Below are 14,384 nucleotides of genomic sequence, written 5' to 3' on the forward strand. Positions count from 1 at the left end.
ATGTAAAATAACAATATTTTAAGAACATCCACAAAAAGTGATTCTAAAATTATTAACTGTTAACATTCAGAAGACGTTCTACTAACCAACATATTAAACATTATATAACAGAACTTTTTACAGATATTAAATATAAAAATATATATATATATTTAAAAAAAAGAAGGTAATAATAATATTTATATATAATTATGAGGTGCTTACTGATTGCAGATAAACTCAAACAACATTTATTTATATGTATATTTAAAACTAGGGCGATAAAACTTTGTTTTTCCATTAATTAAACAAAATAGATTTTGATTTCAAGCTTTTATTTTAAAAAGCTTTAAGAAATTTTTAGATAAATAAACCTTGTGTAGCTTGTACACCTATTTTATTAACTCAACGCATTTATTCATATATAGTTTATATGAAGTATATATTTTTTCTACCAACAGATCTAGTGTTATATATATATATATATATATATATATATATATATATATATATATATATATATATATATATATATCCAATAAGTTATCCAAAAGCAGTGTGTAAGACTGGTGGAGGAGAACATGATGCCAAGATGCATGAAAAAAAACTGTGATTTAAAACCAGGATTATTCCACCAAATATTGATTATTTCTGAACTCTTAAAACTTTATGAATATGAACTTGTTTTCTTTGCATTATTTGAGGTCTGAAAGTTCTGCATCTTTTTTGTTATTTCAGTCATTTCTCATTTTCTGTAAATAAATGCTCTAAATGAGAATATTTTTATTTGTAATTTAGGAGAAATGTTGTCTGTAGTTTATAGAATAAAACAACAATGTTCATTTTACTCAAACATAAACCTATAAATAGCAAAATCAGAGACACTGATTCAGAAACTGAAGAGGTCTTTTCTTTTTTATATGAAGGTAGATTTAAAAAATAAAGATTTAATCACACCATTTGTTTTGATTAATAGCAATCACATTTGTTTCTTCTTAACATTAAAACTATTTTTATAATAATTTTAATAATGGATATTTAAATTGCAAGTGAAATAAACAATGTAAGATGATTAAAGTAAAATATTTATATTTTAGATAATAGATTTTATATTGAATAAGAAGTCATTCTTTGTCATTTTATATGACATAAGAAATGAAGATCAGTAAATACGAAAAGAGGGATTTTAAGAACTTTGAAAGTATCCTAAAGGACATACACCACAAAGATCATTAAAAAACATTATAATGATGGAACTGGCACTCATCAGGACCGCGCCAGAAAAGGATAGAAGAGTGAGAGTTTCCTCTGTTGTGTACAGGATAAGTTTATCAAAGTTACCAGCCTCAGAAACCACAAATTACCAAACAGCTCCCCAGATAAGAGCATCTAAAAGCTTCTTCACAGAGTATTTACCGTATTTTTCGGGCTATAAGGCGCACTTAAAATACTTATTTTTTCCCAAAAATCGTCATTGCGCCTTATAATGCAGTGCGCCTTGTGTATGGATTTTGCTTGTGTTTACTGACCTCGATTTTTATGTGGTACACGGCCCTCTGTTGTGCAGAATTCCTCACCCACGCCAGAAAAAGATCCCCCTCTTGGGCTAGCGCGCGGTTACCTTTGACTGCCGTACTGCCTCTCGGCTGTGGTTCAGGGTAGCTAGTTTCCACTGTAGCTCCGTGGCCAGAACAAGGTGCCGGTAAACTTTCCTTTCCACCCGTTCTGGGGTAATAGCACAAACTGTTTCTTTTTAGCGCCCACTTCTAAGTAAAGTTAACCTCTTAACACGCGCTGGCCCACCGGCGGGCCAGAAATATTTAATATTTCATAACTGGCTGTGTTTCTGAATAGTTATGAACAGTTACAGGTTCAATATAGACATCCAATATACCATTTTAAAGCTTAGAATCTCTGCTTTTGAGCTATTTAGCCTATTTAGCGGAATATCCTTTCAGAAAATAAACATTTAGGGCGAAATATGCCCGAAACTCTCATATTTGCGTTTATCGTTCGTCCATATTTCATCGAATGCGGTCATGTCATACACCATTCGAACCGTCTGGCTCTCCGGATTCCAGAACTGTGCTTTTACTGTAGGATGTATGTTTCATGAATTAGAGCTGCGTCAGAGCGCATGTTTCCAGTAATAAAAGGCTCTCCTTTTGTCCTGGGGTAACCTCCGGTCACTGCCGCCACCCCCCGAACACACACCCGCGCTCAGCCACAGGTCCTACCTTCAAAACGCGTCCAGACTAAAGAGAATCCATCAATCCAGTCTCCTGTAATCCACAGTTATATCCAAACAGCGCTGGAAATCACTTCATCCAGAAATGAAACTTATCCAATCTTTATCTCTGTTTTAAAACCGTTTTATTCACCGAATTCGGCACAACACGCTATTATAGTCAGAAGCCTCGCGGAGTAATGCGGTACTTGCTGTGCTTCAACATAATATTATGGTCTGTCGGAGCGTTGCGGCTACCGTTGTCAGGAGCGTCGCGGAGTAATACGTACTTGCTGTGCTTCAACATAATATTATGGTCTGTCGGAGCGTTGCGGCTACCGTTGTCAGGAGCGTCGCGGAGTAATACGTACTTGCTGTGCTTGTTGATTTATTGCTCAGAGATGTTGTTATTTTTCACAGATATTGTGAAGGATTTATTGCTCAGAGTTATTGTTACTGATATAAAGTTTCATTTAGTGCGCCTTATAATCCAGTGCGCCTTGTGTATGGACTAACACTAAAAATAGACCGTTCACTCATCGTGCGCCTTATAATACGGTGCGCCTTATAGTCCGAAAAATACGGTAGGTTTGTTTAACACTGTTTTTAAGTTACTACGTGATTCATTATGAGTTCCTTCATAGTCTGATAGATCACTTCACTATTGATTTTAGCCTCCTTTTCACAGGTTAATCCACAGGTAAAAGATAAAAGCATTACATCCAAAAAATCCACGCTAATATCTGCTAACTCAGGCTGGTGCAGATCTAAAGTGTTTTATATATAAAAGCAGAGCAGCTGCTTCATTAAATCACCAGTAAACTCACCCAACATCCACGGTAAAGACGTTTCAGGAACCAGAAACACAACAGCAGGTATTCCAGACCCAGAATTAAGATGTTTATCAGCATCTATCCAGAGTAATTCCGTGCAGCATTGGATAGTTTTAGTCTTTTTTATAACATGCTTTCCAGGTTGTTTGCATGGCCGAGTCCAATATGGCCGACTCCAGCATGGCCTCAGTTGTTTGCCTGACCTAAACTCATTATTAACTGATTATTGAGCTAAAATACAGCTCTCTTTATCAGATTTCCTAATCAGTTTTTTTACACCCTACTCTAATATAAGAAATAACAAGATATAAAATCAAAAGATATAATCAGACAACTGCAGTAATCTGATTACAACCTGCCTTATAGTAAAGAGACGGGGGGTTCAAACCAAGTGGCCCAGATTAAAAGGCCCCTAATTTAACCCACTGTTCAGTTGTCTCCAGGTGTTTACACACCTGTAGTTGGTTTGCTTTGGGTTTTAGTTTGATATGGTTTAGGATTTGACTTGGTCTTGTTTGGTGTTGATTTGGTTTGGTTTTGGGTTGGGACTAGTTTGTTTAATCTGGTTTGCTTTGCTTTCGTCCGGTTTTGTTTAGTCTGGTCTCATTTGTCTTGCTGTAGTCTAGGCTGGCTTTGTCTGGTCTAGTTTAGTTTTATTTGGTCTGCTTTGCTTTACTTTAGTCTGGGCTGGTTTTATTTGCCTTTACTTTAGTCTGGGCTGGTTTGGTCTGGTCTAGTTTAGTTTGCTTTGCTTTATTGTAGTCTGGGCTGGTTTTATTTGGCTTTACTGTACTCAGGGCTGGTTTGGTCTGGTCTAGTTTGGTTTAGTCTGGTTTGCTTTGCATTACTGTAGTCTGGGCTAGTTTGGTCTGGTCTAGCTTGGTTTGCTTTGCTTAACTGTAGTCTGGGCTGGTTTTATTTGGCTTTACTGTACTCAGGGCTGGTTTGGTCTGGTCTAGTTTGGTTTAGTCTGGTTTGCTTTGCATTACTGTAGTCTGGGCTAGTTTGGTCTGGTCTAGCTTGGTTTGCTTTGCTTAACTGTAGTCTGGGCTGGTTTTATTTGGCTTTACTGTACTCAGGGCTGGTTTGGTCTGGTCTAGTTTGGTTTAGTCTGGTTTGCTTTGCTTTACTGTACTCAGGGCTGGTTTGGTCTGGTCTAGTTTGGTTTAGTCTGGTTTGCTTTGCATTACTGTAGTCTGGGCTGGTCTAGTTTAGTCTGGTTTGCTTTGCTTTACTGTAGTCTGGGCTAGTTTGGTCTGGTCTAGCTTGGTTTGCTTTGCTTAACTGTAATCTGGGCTGGTTTTATTTGGCTTTACTGTACTCAGGGCTGGTTTGGTCTGGTCTAGTTTGGTTTAGTCTGGTTTGCTTTGCTTTACTTTAGTCTGAGCTGATTTGGTCTGGTCTAGTTTGTTTTTCCTTGCTTTTCTTCACTGTAATCTGCTTTGATCTGGTCTAGTTTGGAGTGGTCTGTTCTGCTTTACTTTACTGAGTCTTGGCTGGTCTGGTCTGGTTGCTTGCTTTACTGTAGTCTGGGCTGGTTTGGTTTACTTTACGTTAGACTGGGCTGGTTTGGTCTGGTCTGGTTTGGTTTCCTGTGCTTTACTGTAATCCGTTTTGGTCTGGTCTTGTTTAGTGGTATCTGGCCTAGTTTGGTCTGATTTGTTTTACTGTAGTCTGGGTTGGGTTGTTCTGGTTTGGTTCACACAGGAAAAATCCAACCACACCAAAAATGGCCAACAAACCGTGTGACAAACGTTGAGGCCTGTCTGTGTAATTCTGTTCTTTAAAACGTGTATATTTCTGTACGGTTCAACATGAAGCAGCAGCAGATATTACATTACATTACGTTCAAAGCTGTATTAATTATCTGGATAATATAAATATACCAATATAATCTACAGCTCCAGAATACATTATTATTACTGTCTAATATTATATGACAAGATACAAGGTGTAAATACTGTTTTCACATTTTAATTCATTGCAAAAACTCATTTTCTTTGATCTATAAAGCATTTGACATAGTGGTTACAAAAACAGAAGCATTTTACTTATTTAAAATCAGTGGCAGACACATGTATACACACACATACATACACATACACGTACACACACACACATGATCCAGAGCCCAAAACAAAAAGATATGGCTGGCATTCTGTTTCCAATAAACTGGACACTGTGTTAAACTGTGCAGACTGGCTCAAATAATAAAGCTTCTGAGAAATTCAATATGCACATAAATACAGTACAGGCCAAAAGTTTGGACACACCTTTTCTTTTTTTAATGCGTTTTCTTTATTTTCTTGACTGATATTTACATTGTAGATTCTCACTGAAGCATCAAAACTATGAATGAACACATGTGGAGTTTTATGTACTTAATAAAAAATGAGCTGAACCTCCACAGTCACCGGACCTGAACCCAATCCAGATGGTTTGGGGTGAGCTGGAGCACAGAGTGAAGAAGGCAAAGGAGCAACAAGTGCTAATAAACACCTCTGGGAACTCCTTCCTTCCTTCAAGACTGTTGGAAAACTTTTATTTCAGGTGGCCACCTCTTGAAGCTGATTGAGAGAATGATGCCAAGAGTGTGCAAAGCAGTAATCAGAGCAAATAGGGGCTATTATGAAGAAACTAGAATATAAAACATGTTTTTTGTTGTTATTTTACCTTTTTTTGTTGAGTACATAAAACTCCACATGTGTTCATTCATAGTTTTGATGCCTCAGTGAGAATCTACAATGTAAATAATCATGAAAATAAAGAAAACGCACTGAATAAGAGAAGGTGTGTCCAGACTTTTGGCCTGTACTGTGTGTATATATATATATATGCATACATTCACATGTATTTAAAATAGAAATAAATGACTGCACTGTACATCATACAAAAAACACAAAAAGCTCAAAATCGTTCCTAGAAATGTACAGAAAAATAAACAAGGCTGGCCATAGAAAAGACAGCAGGACGCAGGCGGGACGACGGCGGGACTGTTGTGCTGCGAGACGCTGCTACGTTCGTCCTTTTTGTTTCGTTTAGTTTTTGTTTTATTGTGTTTTTGTGCAAACGGCCTCGTCTCTCTCTTTATCTTTCCAGTAGAAGATGGAGAGTCGCCTCTATAGTTTTGGCTCCGGCTCCAGATCCGGTCCGGTGGTCCGGTCCGGTTCTTATCTGATGAGGTGGAAGGTTAACCAGTACATGAATATGGGCTGGGCGGCGGCGATGGCCATGGTCAGGTACATGCGCAGCTGATTCTTCGCCCCTCGAACCAGAACCCCCTCAGCGGCCGCCTCCGACAGAATCTTCAACCTCAGAGTTCGGATCTAAAGAACAAAGATAAAAAAAATCAGAATCCGGCAGTTCTTTAAATGTTGTTCTGGGTTCTTTTGGGATCTCCTGGATGAGTTCTTCATGCCCTTTTGGAGTAATTTTGTTCGGTCGGCCGGTCACTCCTGGGAAGGTTCACCAGTGTTCCATTGAGTGTTTCCTCCATTAGTGAATAACTTTATAATGACTTTATAACCTTTTTTTCATCTGTTGTTGAATTTCTTCAGATGGGGGTTTTTTAATAATAATAATAATAATAATAATAATAATAATAATAATGTGCTGCTTTTTCAGATCTTTTATCTGCTTTTTGTTGTCAGACAGCTTCTATTTTTATAAGTGATTTCAGGTCTAGTTGTGGTTAGTAGTGAAATAAAAAAAAAAAAGTAATCACAGTTAATTTTATGGGAGGGGTAAACACTTTTCACACAGGGTTAGATTGGATAGTTTTTTCCCCCCTTAATGAATAAAATAATCATTTTAAAAGAGATTTTTTTTATTTACTCAGGTTATATTTGTCTCGTATTAAAGTTTGTTTGATAATCTAAAAAATGAAAGTATGAGAAAAATGCAAAAACAAAAAAAAGCAAATATTTTTCACACCACTGTATTTTTTTTTCAAAAAATTAATTAATCAATCAATCAGTCTATCTACAAATAAAACAATATTGTCATTTAGAGCATTAATTTGTTTTATTTGCAAAAAATGAGAAATGGCTGAAATAACAAAAAAGATGCAGAGCTTTCAGACCTCAAATAATGCAAAGAAAACAAGTTCATATTCATAAAGTTTTAAGAGTTCAGAAATAATCAATATTTGGTGGAATAATCCTGGTTTTTAATCACAGTTTTAGTTTTCATGCATCTTGGCATCATGTTCTCCTCCACCAGTCTTACACACTGCTTTTGGATAACTTTATGCTGCTTTACTCCTGGTGCAAAAATTCAAGCAGTTCAGTTTGGTGGTTTGATGGTTTGTGATCATCCATCTTCCTCTTGATTATATTCCAGAGGTTTTTAAATTTGGTAAAATCAAAGAAACTCTTAAACTTTTAAATATTTAGTAAGCAAATATTTTGTAATGAATGTCAATCAATTTACTTCAAACCTTTTTTCAGAACCTCCCCTGTGATGTTTCTGTATTCAACTGGCCATCCCCCTTGTGGGTTCTATATAGACCTGGCAACCTATGACTAAATCTCTATGGTTTATATTTCTGCAACCCGCTGCCTCCACGATTCTGAGTTGCTCTGCAGTTTATACCACTGAGGCAGGAATGTTTGGGCAGGAATTTGCCATAATGATCTAACATTTGTTTTGGTTACCTGAGCATAACTTTAGCGAGACACATTTAACACCTGACGAGAAATATCATGATGTTTTAATCTCATGAGATCTCGTGGCACCCCTGAATTCTAATACTGTACACTTTCACATGTCAGTCTAACCATTCTAATTTCTGTCAAATTAATAATAATCCCTTTACTCACCATGAAGACGAAGATGGAGGCACAGCACCAGAGCAGCGACAGATAATACCCCGTCCTCCCGAACAGCAGCCCGACCAGCACTCCCACGATCATCCTGCAGAAAAGAGGAGGAGAATTCACAACCAGAATCCTGAGATCTGAGAGCGCACTGCAGCACACTTACAAATAAAATACAATTAAAAGTTCTTAGGTGACCGGTATAACGTTGCTTTAAAAAATAAAAAATAATACGATAATAAGATAGTTAAGATGGTAAAGATAATATAATGCAAAGAAAACAAGTTCATGATTCACCTTTAGAATCAACAATACTAATGTTTTAAAAGTTCAGAAATACATAACATTTGGTGGAATAAGCTTAAGATTTTCACAGCTTTCAAGGGTCTTGGCATCATGCTCTCCTCCACCAGTCTTACACACTGCTGCTTTTGGGTGACCTTATGCTTCCTTTAATTTTACCAAAAATCGTCAGTGCGCCTTATGATTGAATTTTATCAGTCAGCTATTTAGGAACAGTAAACTCAGTACAGCGAAGTTTCTCCAACACTAAGTCTGGGTACATTAGCATTAGCCGCTAACCCCAGTGCTAGCTCTTTTGCCGTTCAGGTGAGTATATCGGACTGTAGTCTGCACGTTTACTGTGTTAAAACAAGCTACGTGAGACAAACCGCTAGCTGGATTCCCGGAACACTCAGGGTTCCTCAGTGTAGTGGGGAAACTCAGAGACGACACAGAGCTCTCCTCAGACACTGGATTATACTTCAGAACTGAGAAATACTGAGACATAAATCAGTAAACCAACTACAGAAACTTCCTGTGTAGAGATTATTACTGAGCTTCTATTTTAAGTGAAAAGATAGATGAGTAAATTTTTTAGTATATACTTGTACAGATGCAGGAGGCAGAGATCAGATTAAAACGTTCTTATTGTAACCTGTTTTAGAGTAGAAACAGGTCAGTGTGAGCGTTTTCTTCAAGCTGTGTTTCTCCGCTGGAGCATCAGTGAATTAACTGGAGTAACAACTACATCCTGCAGCTTCCTGTTCCATTACAGAGCGCGCCAGCACTCTGAGAACTAATCCCAGCAGTGCAGCAGCAGCAGCAGCTGATCACAAATAGCTGCTACAGGACTTCTTTTATATTATATAGGCCAAGGACTACAATTCCCATGATGCCGGGCTGCATGTTCAGCTGACTGATGCATGTGTGCTTTGTACAGAGTACAGATTATTCATTACTGTAATTATTTTATTAGATCTTTTCATCTTTCACTACACTGAAAATGGCAAATTGTGCCCAATTATCTATTTTCCCTCTGCGGTGTCACGTGACCCATTAGTGTTACAAGTTCTTAGGTATGACTGGGGAGCAGGGCGGTTAAATTTGGCATTTTGGGGTTTAAATTTCTCATACTGGCCACTAGAGGCGTGTTTAAAAATTTGAACTTTAGGTTCAAATCGATCTTTAGTTGAATGGTCTGATACTGATTTATATACAGGCATATGAAAAAGTTTGGGCACCCCTATTAATCTTAATCATTTGTAGTTCTAAATATTTGGGTTTTTGCAACAGCCATTTCAGTTTGATATATCTAATAACTGATGGACACAGTAATATTTCAGGATTGAAATGAGGTTTATTGTACTAACAGAAAATGTGCAAGATGCATTAAACCAAAAGTATGGGCACCCTTATCATTTTATTGATTTGAATACTCCTAACTACTTTTTACTGACTTACTGAAGCACAGAATTGGTTTGGTAACCTCACTGAGCTTTGAACTTCATAGCCAGGTGTATCTAATCATGAGAAAAGGTATTTAAGGTGGCCAATTGCAAGTTGTTCTCCTATTTGAATCTCCTCTGAAGAGTGGCATCATGGGCTCATCAAAACAACTCTCAAATGATCTAAAAACAAAGACTGTTCAACATAGTTGTTCAGGGGAAGGATAGAAAAAGTTGTCTCAGAGATTTAACCTGTCAGTTTCCACTGTGAGGAACATAGTAAGGAAATGGAAGAGCACAGGGACAGTTCTTGTTAAGCCCAGAAGTGACAGGCCAAGAAAAATATCAGAAAGGCAGAGAAGAAGAATGGTGAGAACAGTCAAGGACAATCCACAGACCACCTCCAAAGAGCTGCAGCATCATCTTGCTGCAGATGGAGTCACTGTGCATCGCTCAACAATACAGCGCACTTTGCACAAGGAGAAGCTGTATGGGAGAGTGATGAGAAAGAAGCCATTTCTGCAAGCACGCCACAAACAGAGTCGCCTGAGGTGTGCAAAAGCACACCTGACACACAGTGACACCATCCTTCCAATTAGCCCATTTTAGCCATACATGCGTACAGTTTTAACGTCTCATGTTTTATTTTGCGAGACCCTCCTTTTTCCGAGCACCGCCCTCTGGCCGGGGTGATAAGCATGGCTGCAGCACTGTGGGGGAGTTTCTGTACAAATGTAAGTAATTTTCTCCTGTATTTCCACTCACTGCTGCCTGTGTTTATCAAACTAGTACATTTTACACTGTTTTAAGTTGTTTTCCAGTGTTGTTTTCAGCTGTACATAATTTAAAATAAGACCTGGGTGAAGCTACCTTTAGCTGCTCACTGGTTAAGCTAAACACGTTAGCCGGATTCCAAGTACATGGCTGGAGTGCTAAGCTAACTCCCAATAGCATGCTTAGCTAGAATCAGGCCTGTATATCGTTAAAGGTTTAACTTTTACAAGAAATAACTGTAAGCAGTGTGCCAAGTCCTGCTGGAAAATGAAATCTGCGTCTCTATAAAAGCTGTTATCAGCAGAGGGAAGCTGTAAGATATGAAGCGCTGTAAGATTTTGTGGAAAAACAAAACTGCACTTCCCTCTTTTGACAACTTTTATGGAGATATGGAGATTTCATTTTCCAGCAGGACTTGGCACACTGCCCACGCTGCCAAAAGTAGTAATTGTCTTATATTTTCCGAGATACTGATTTTTGGGTTTTCATTGGCTGTAAGCTTCATAATCATCAACAATAAAATAAATAAACTCTTAAAACAGATCACTCTGTGTTTAATACATCTATATAATATATGAGTTTCACATTTTACTGTGAAAAAATTTACTGAAATAAAGTAAATTTCATTGATATTCTAATTTTTTGAGATGCACTAGTAAATAAAACCTTTCTTAATTAGGATTATAGGTTGTTTGTGCACCGGTTTATAGTAATACAGGATGCAGCTGGTAATTTAACCCACTTACCCGACATATTTGTATCCAGAAATGGCCACCAGGTCGATGGTGGTGAGGTCTGTGTTTACTGTAACCAGGTAAAGACTCAGCAGAACAGCCAGAACCTCAATAATCAGCCAGACCAGCGCCGAACTCGCCTGCATGCCCAGGATCTCCGGAGAAAACCTGAATCCAGAGAAACACACACAGCTTTACTCATCTAAACTGCATTTTATCTGACAAAAAGACATAATTCTGACAACCTATGGTGCAAAATAGTAGAAATTACAAAATGAGCGTCAATCGACATCGATCTGGGGCTCCATGCAAATTCTCATCTCTTGGGGTATCTTTGATCATGAGAGATCAGCCTAAAACTACACAGGTGGGACTTGTTAATGATCTCAAGGTAGCTAGGAACATCTGACAAAAAGGTATAAAAACCTAAATTACCTTTATAGAAGCAGTTTATAACTTGTGGTCTAGCAGATTATTGTCACATGACTGATAAAGCTAGCTGATGGATTCGCAAGCTAATTGAGTTAATATTAGTGTGAATATTGGTGTAAATTATAAAGTTGTGTGTGGGCGATAGGACATATGGTCAATCAATCAATCAATCAATCAATCAATCAAATCAATCAATAATTTCTTTATTATTATTTTAATGCTCTACTTTCTAAAAAAGCAGTTTTAACACTCTACACACATTAGAAAAAGCTCATTTTTAACCCTATTCTAAAACAGCTGTTTTATCGCTCTACTCACGAAAAAAGATCAGTTTTATTGCTTAACTTACTAAAAATCTTAGTTTTAAGGCTTCACTTAGTAAAAAAGCTAATTTTTAACATTGATTATCAAAACAGCTGTTTTATCAATTTACGTTCTAAAAAAAGCCGTTTTATCGTTCTACTCACTACAAAAGCTCAGTTTTAATGATCTGCTCAAAACAGCTGTTTTATCACTCTACTTTCTAAAAAGCTTAGTTTTAATGCTGTACTTTCTAAAAACCTCAGTTTAACCCTATTTTCTAAAACAGCAGTTTTAACGTTCTACTCACTAAAAAAAAGCTGTTTTATCACTCTACTTCCTAAAAAGCTCAGTTTTAACACTTTACTCACTAAAAAAAGCTAATTTTTAACACTGCTTACTAAAAAGCTCAGTTTTAACACTCTATTAAAATAATTTTTATCACTCTACTTACCAAGAAGCTCAGTTTTAATGCTCTACTTTCTAAAAAAGCTCAGTTTTATAGCTCTACTTACTAAAAAGCTCAGTTTTAATGCTCTACTTTTTAAAAAACTGTTTTAACACTCTACTTTCTAAAAAAACTCAGTTTTATCGCTCTACTTACTAAAAAGCTCAGTTTTAATGCTCTACTTTTTAAAAAGCTGTTTTAATGCTCTACTTTTTAAAAAGCTGTTTTAACGCTCTACTTACCAAGAAGCTCAGTTTTAATGCTCTACTTTTTAAAAAGCTGTTTTAACGCTCTACTTACTAAGAAGCTCAGATTTATCACTCTACTTTTTAAAAAGCTGTTTTAACGCTCTACTTTCTAAAAAAAAAAGCTTAGTTTTAATGCTCTTTTCACTTAAAACAATCTCAGTTTTATCACTCAAAATTCTAAACAAGCTCATTTTTCACACTCAAATTTTTAACACTCATTCTTTACTTTCTAAAACAGCTCTGTTTTATTGCGCTACTCACTTATGCACCATTAGTCTTCATTGTGTAATGCTACATAGCTGCCACTTTACTTTCAGTAAATCACCTTATTCTACCTACACCATGTTTAACAGTCAATTTTTTAATTGAAGACCTGCCAGACTCACATTATGTAAAAAAAAAACACAAAAACTCCAGATTTAAGAATCAATTAAGCTAATAACTAGCAAACTTAAATGCTGAGCATTATGCTGCGGATTTGTATGAAAATGTTTAAAATCCAGCCTAAATATAAATTATATACACTAAAGTTGATCAGCTAGAGCTACAGTGAACTCCTGCACTCTTAGTGATAACTGTATAACCCGAGAGCAGAACACCCATCATACCGGTTCTGAGTCCCGAGGGCCAAACCTGCCACCAGGATATACGTGATAAAAGCCATAGCTGTAAAACACAGAGATACAGAACAGAGTTTATACATTCCACACATCATACTGAGAATTACATCACCCCCAGCTACACCAATCACACGCAAGCAATACTCACATATAACACACATCAGCAGTAGTATTATTATTAGTCGTAGCATTAGACGTAGTATTATATGTAGTAGTATTATTAGAACTAGTATTATAGTAGTAAAATTAGTAGATGTACTGGTACTGGTACTAAAAGTAATACTGGTATTAGTAGATGTAGTAGTAATAGATTTTGTAGTAGTAATGGAATATTATAAGCAGACGTAATAGTTCTAGTAGTACTAGTTTTGGTAATAGTAGTAATAGTAGATGTAGAAGTAGTATTAGAATATTAGTAGTAGTATTAGTAGATGTTGTACTAAATATAGTAGCTCTGGTAGTATATTAGTACTAGTCTTAATAGTTGTAGAACTAGTAGATGTAGTCAAATTACTAATAATAGTAATAGTATTAGTAGATGTAGTACTAGTACTTGTAAATGTAGTAGTTCTAGTAGTATTAGTAGTACAAGTATTGTTAATAGTAGTACTAGTATTAGTAGATATAGAAGTAGTATTAGAATATTAGTAGTAGTATTAGATGTTGTAGTAAATGTAGTAGCTCTAGTAGTATTATTAGAACTAGTAATAATAGAAGTAGAATTAGTAGATGTAGTCAAATTATTAATAATAGTAATAGTATTAGTAGATGTGGTACTAGAACAAGTAAATATAGTAGTTTTAGTATTATTAGTATTAGTATTAACAGTAGTAGAACTAGTAGATGTAGTACTAGCATTAATAGTAGTACTTGTATTAGTAGATATACTAGTATTAGTAGATGCAGTTATGTACTAGTAAAATAAGTACTACTAGTATTATTTGTAGTATTAGTATTAGTAGATGTAGTACTGGGGTTTATATTAGTAGTATATGTAGTAGTAGTAGTACTAGTATTAATATAAGTAGTATTAGTAGATGTAGTAGTATTAGTAGTATTAGTGTTAACAGTAGTAGTATCAGGAAACAACAATAACAGTAATTACGACAGTAATAAACATTGTTAAGTTTAATAATGTCTTAACTAAATATTAATTAACGATTGGACATTAGTTAAGACATTACTTAACATTAATAAATTATAATGCTAAGAATTCTTTAAATAATAAACTGAAAAAGTTGTAAT

General features: G+C 36.0%; 2 protein-coding genes across 3 annotated transcripts in view; both read right to left on the reverse strand.

Moving 5' to 3' along the window:
* Positions 1-14,384, reverse strand: part of LOC107196871 (uncharacterized protein C14orf132) — an 893,178-nt gene that overhangs the window by 806,126 nt on the left and 72,668 nt on the right.
* Positions 4,998-14,384, reverse strand: part of yif1b (Yip1 interacting factor homolog B (S. cerevisiae)) — a 16,007-nt gene continuing 6,620 nt past the window's right edge. For both annotated transcript variants that reach the window (XM_049483445.1, XM_049483446.1), the window contains exons 5-8: positions 13,128-13,185; positions 11,104-11,259; positions 7,860-7,953; positions 4,998-6,365 (exon numbers count right to left, since the gene is read on the reverse strand). In XM_049483445.1, the coding sequence (XP_049339402.1) occupies positions 6,210-6,365; positions 7,860-7,953; positions 11,104-11,259; positions 13,128-13,185 (464 nt within the window). In that variant the 3' untranslated portion in view covers positions 4,998-6,209. The remainder of the gene's footprint in view (positions 6,366-7,859; positions 7,954-11,103; positions 11,260-13,127; positions 13,186-14,384) is intronic.

This window comes from Astyanax mexicanus, chromosome 9, assembly GCF_023375975.1.
Source record: "Astyanax mexicanus isolate ESR-SI-001 chromosome 9, AstMex3_surface, whole genome shotgun sequence".
Taxonomy (NCBI): domain Eukaryota; kingdom Metazoa; phylum Chordata; class Actinopteri; order Characiformes; family Acestrorhamphidae; genus Astyanax; species Astyanax mexicanus.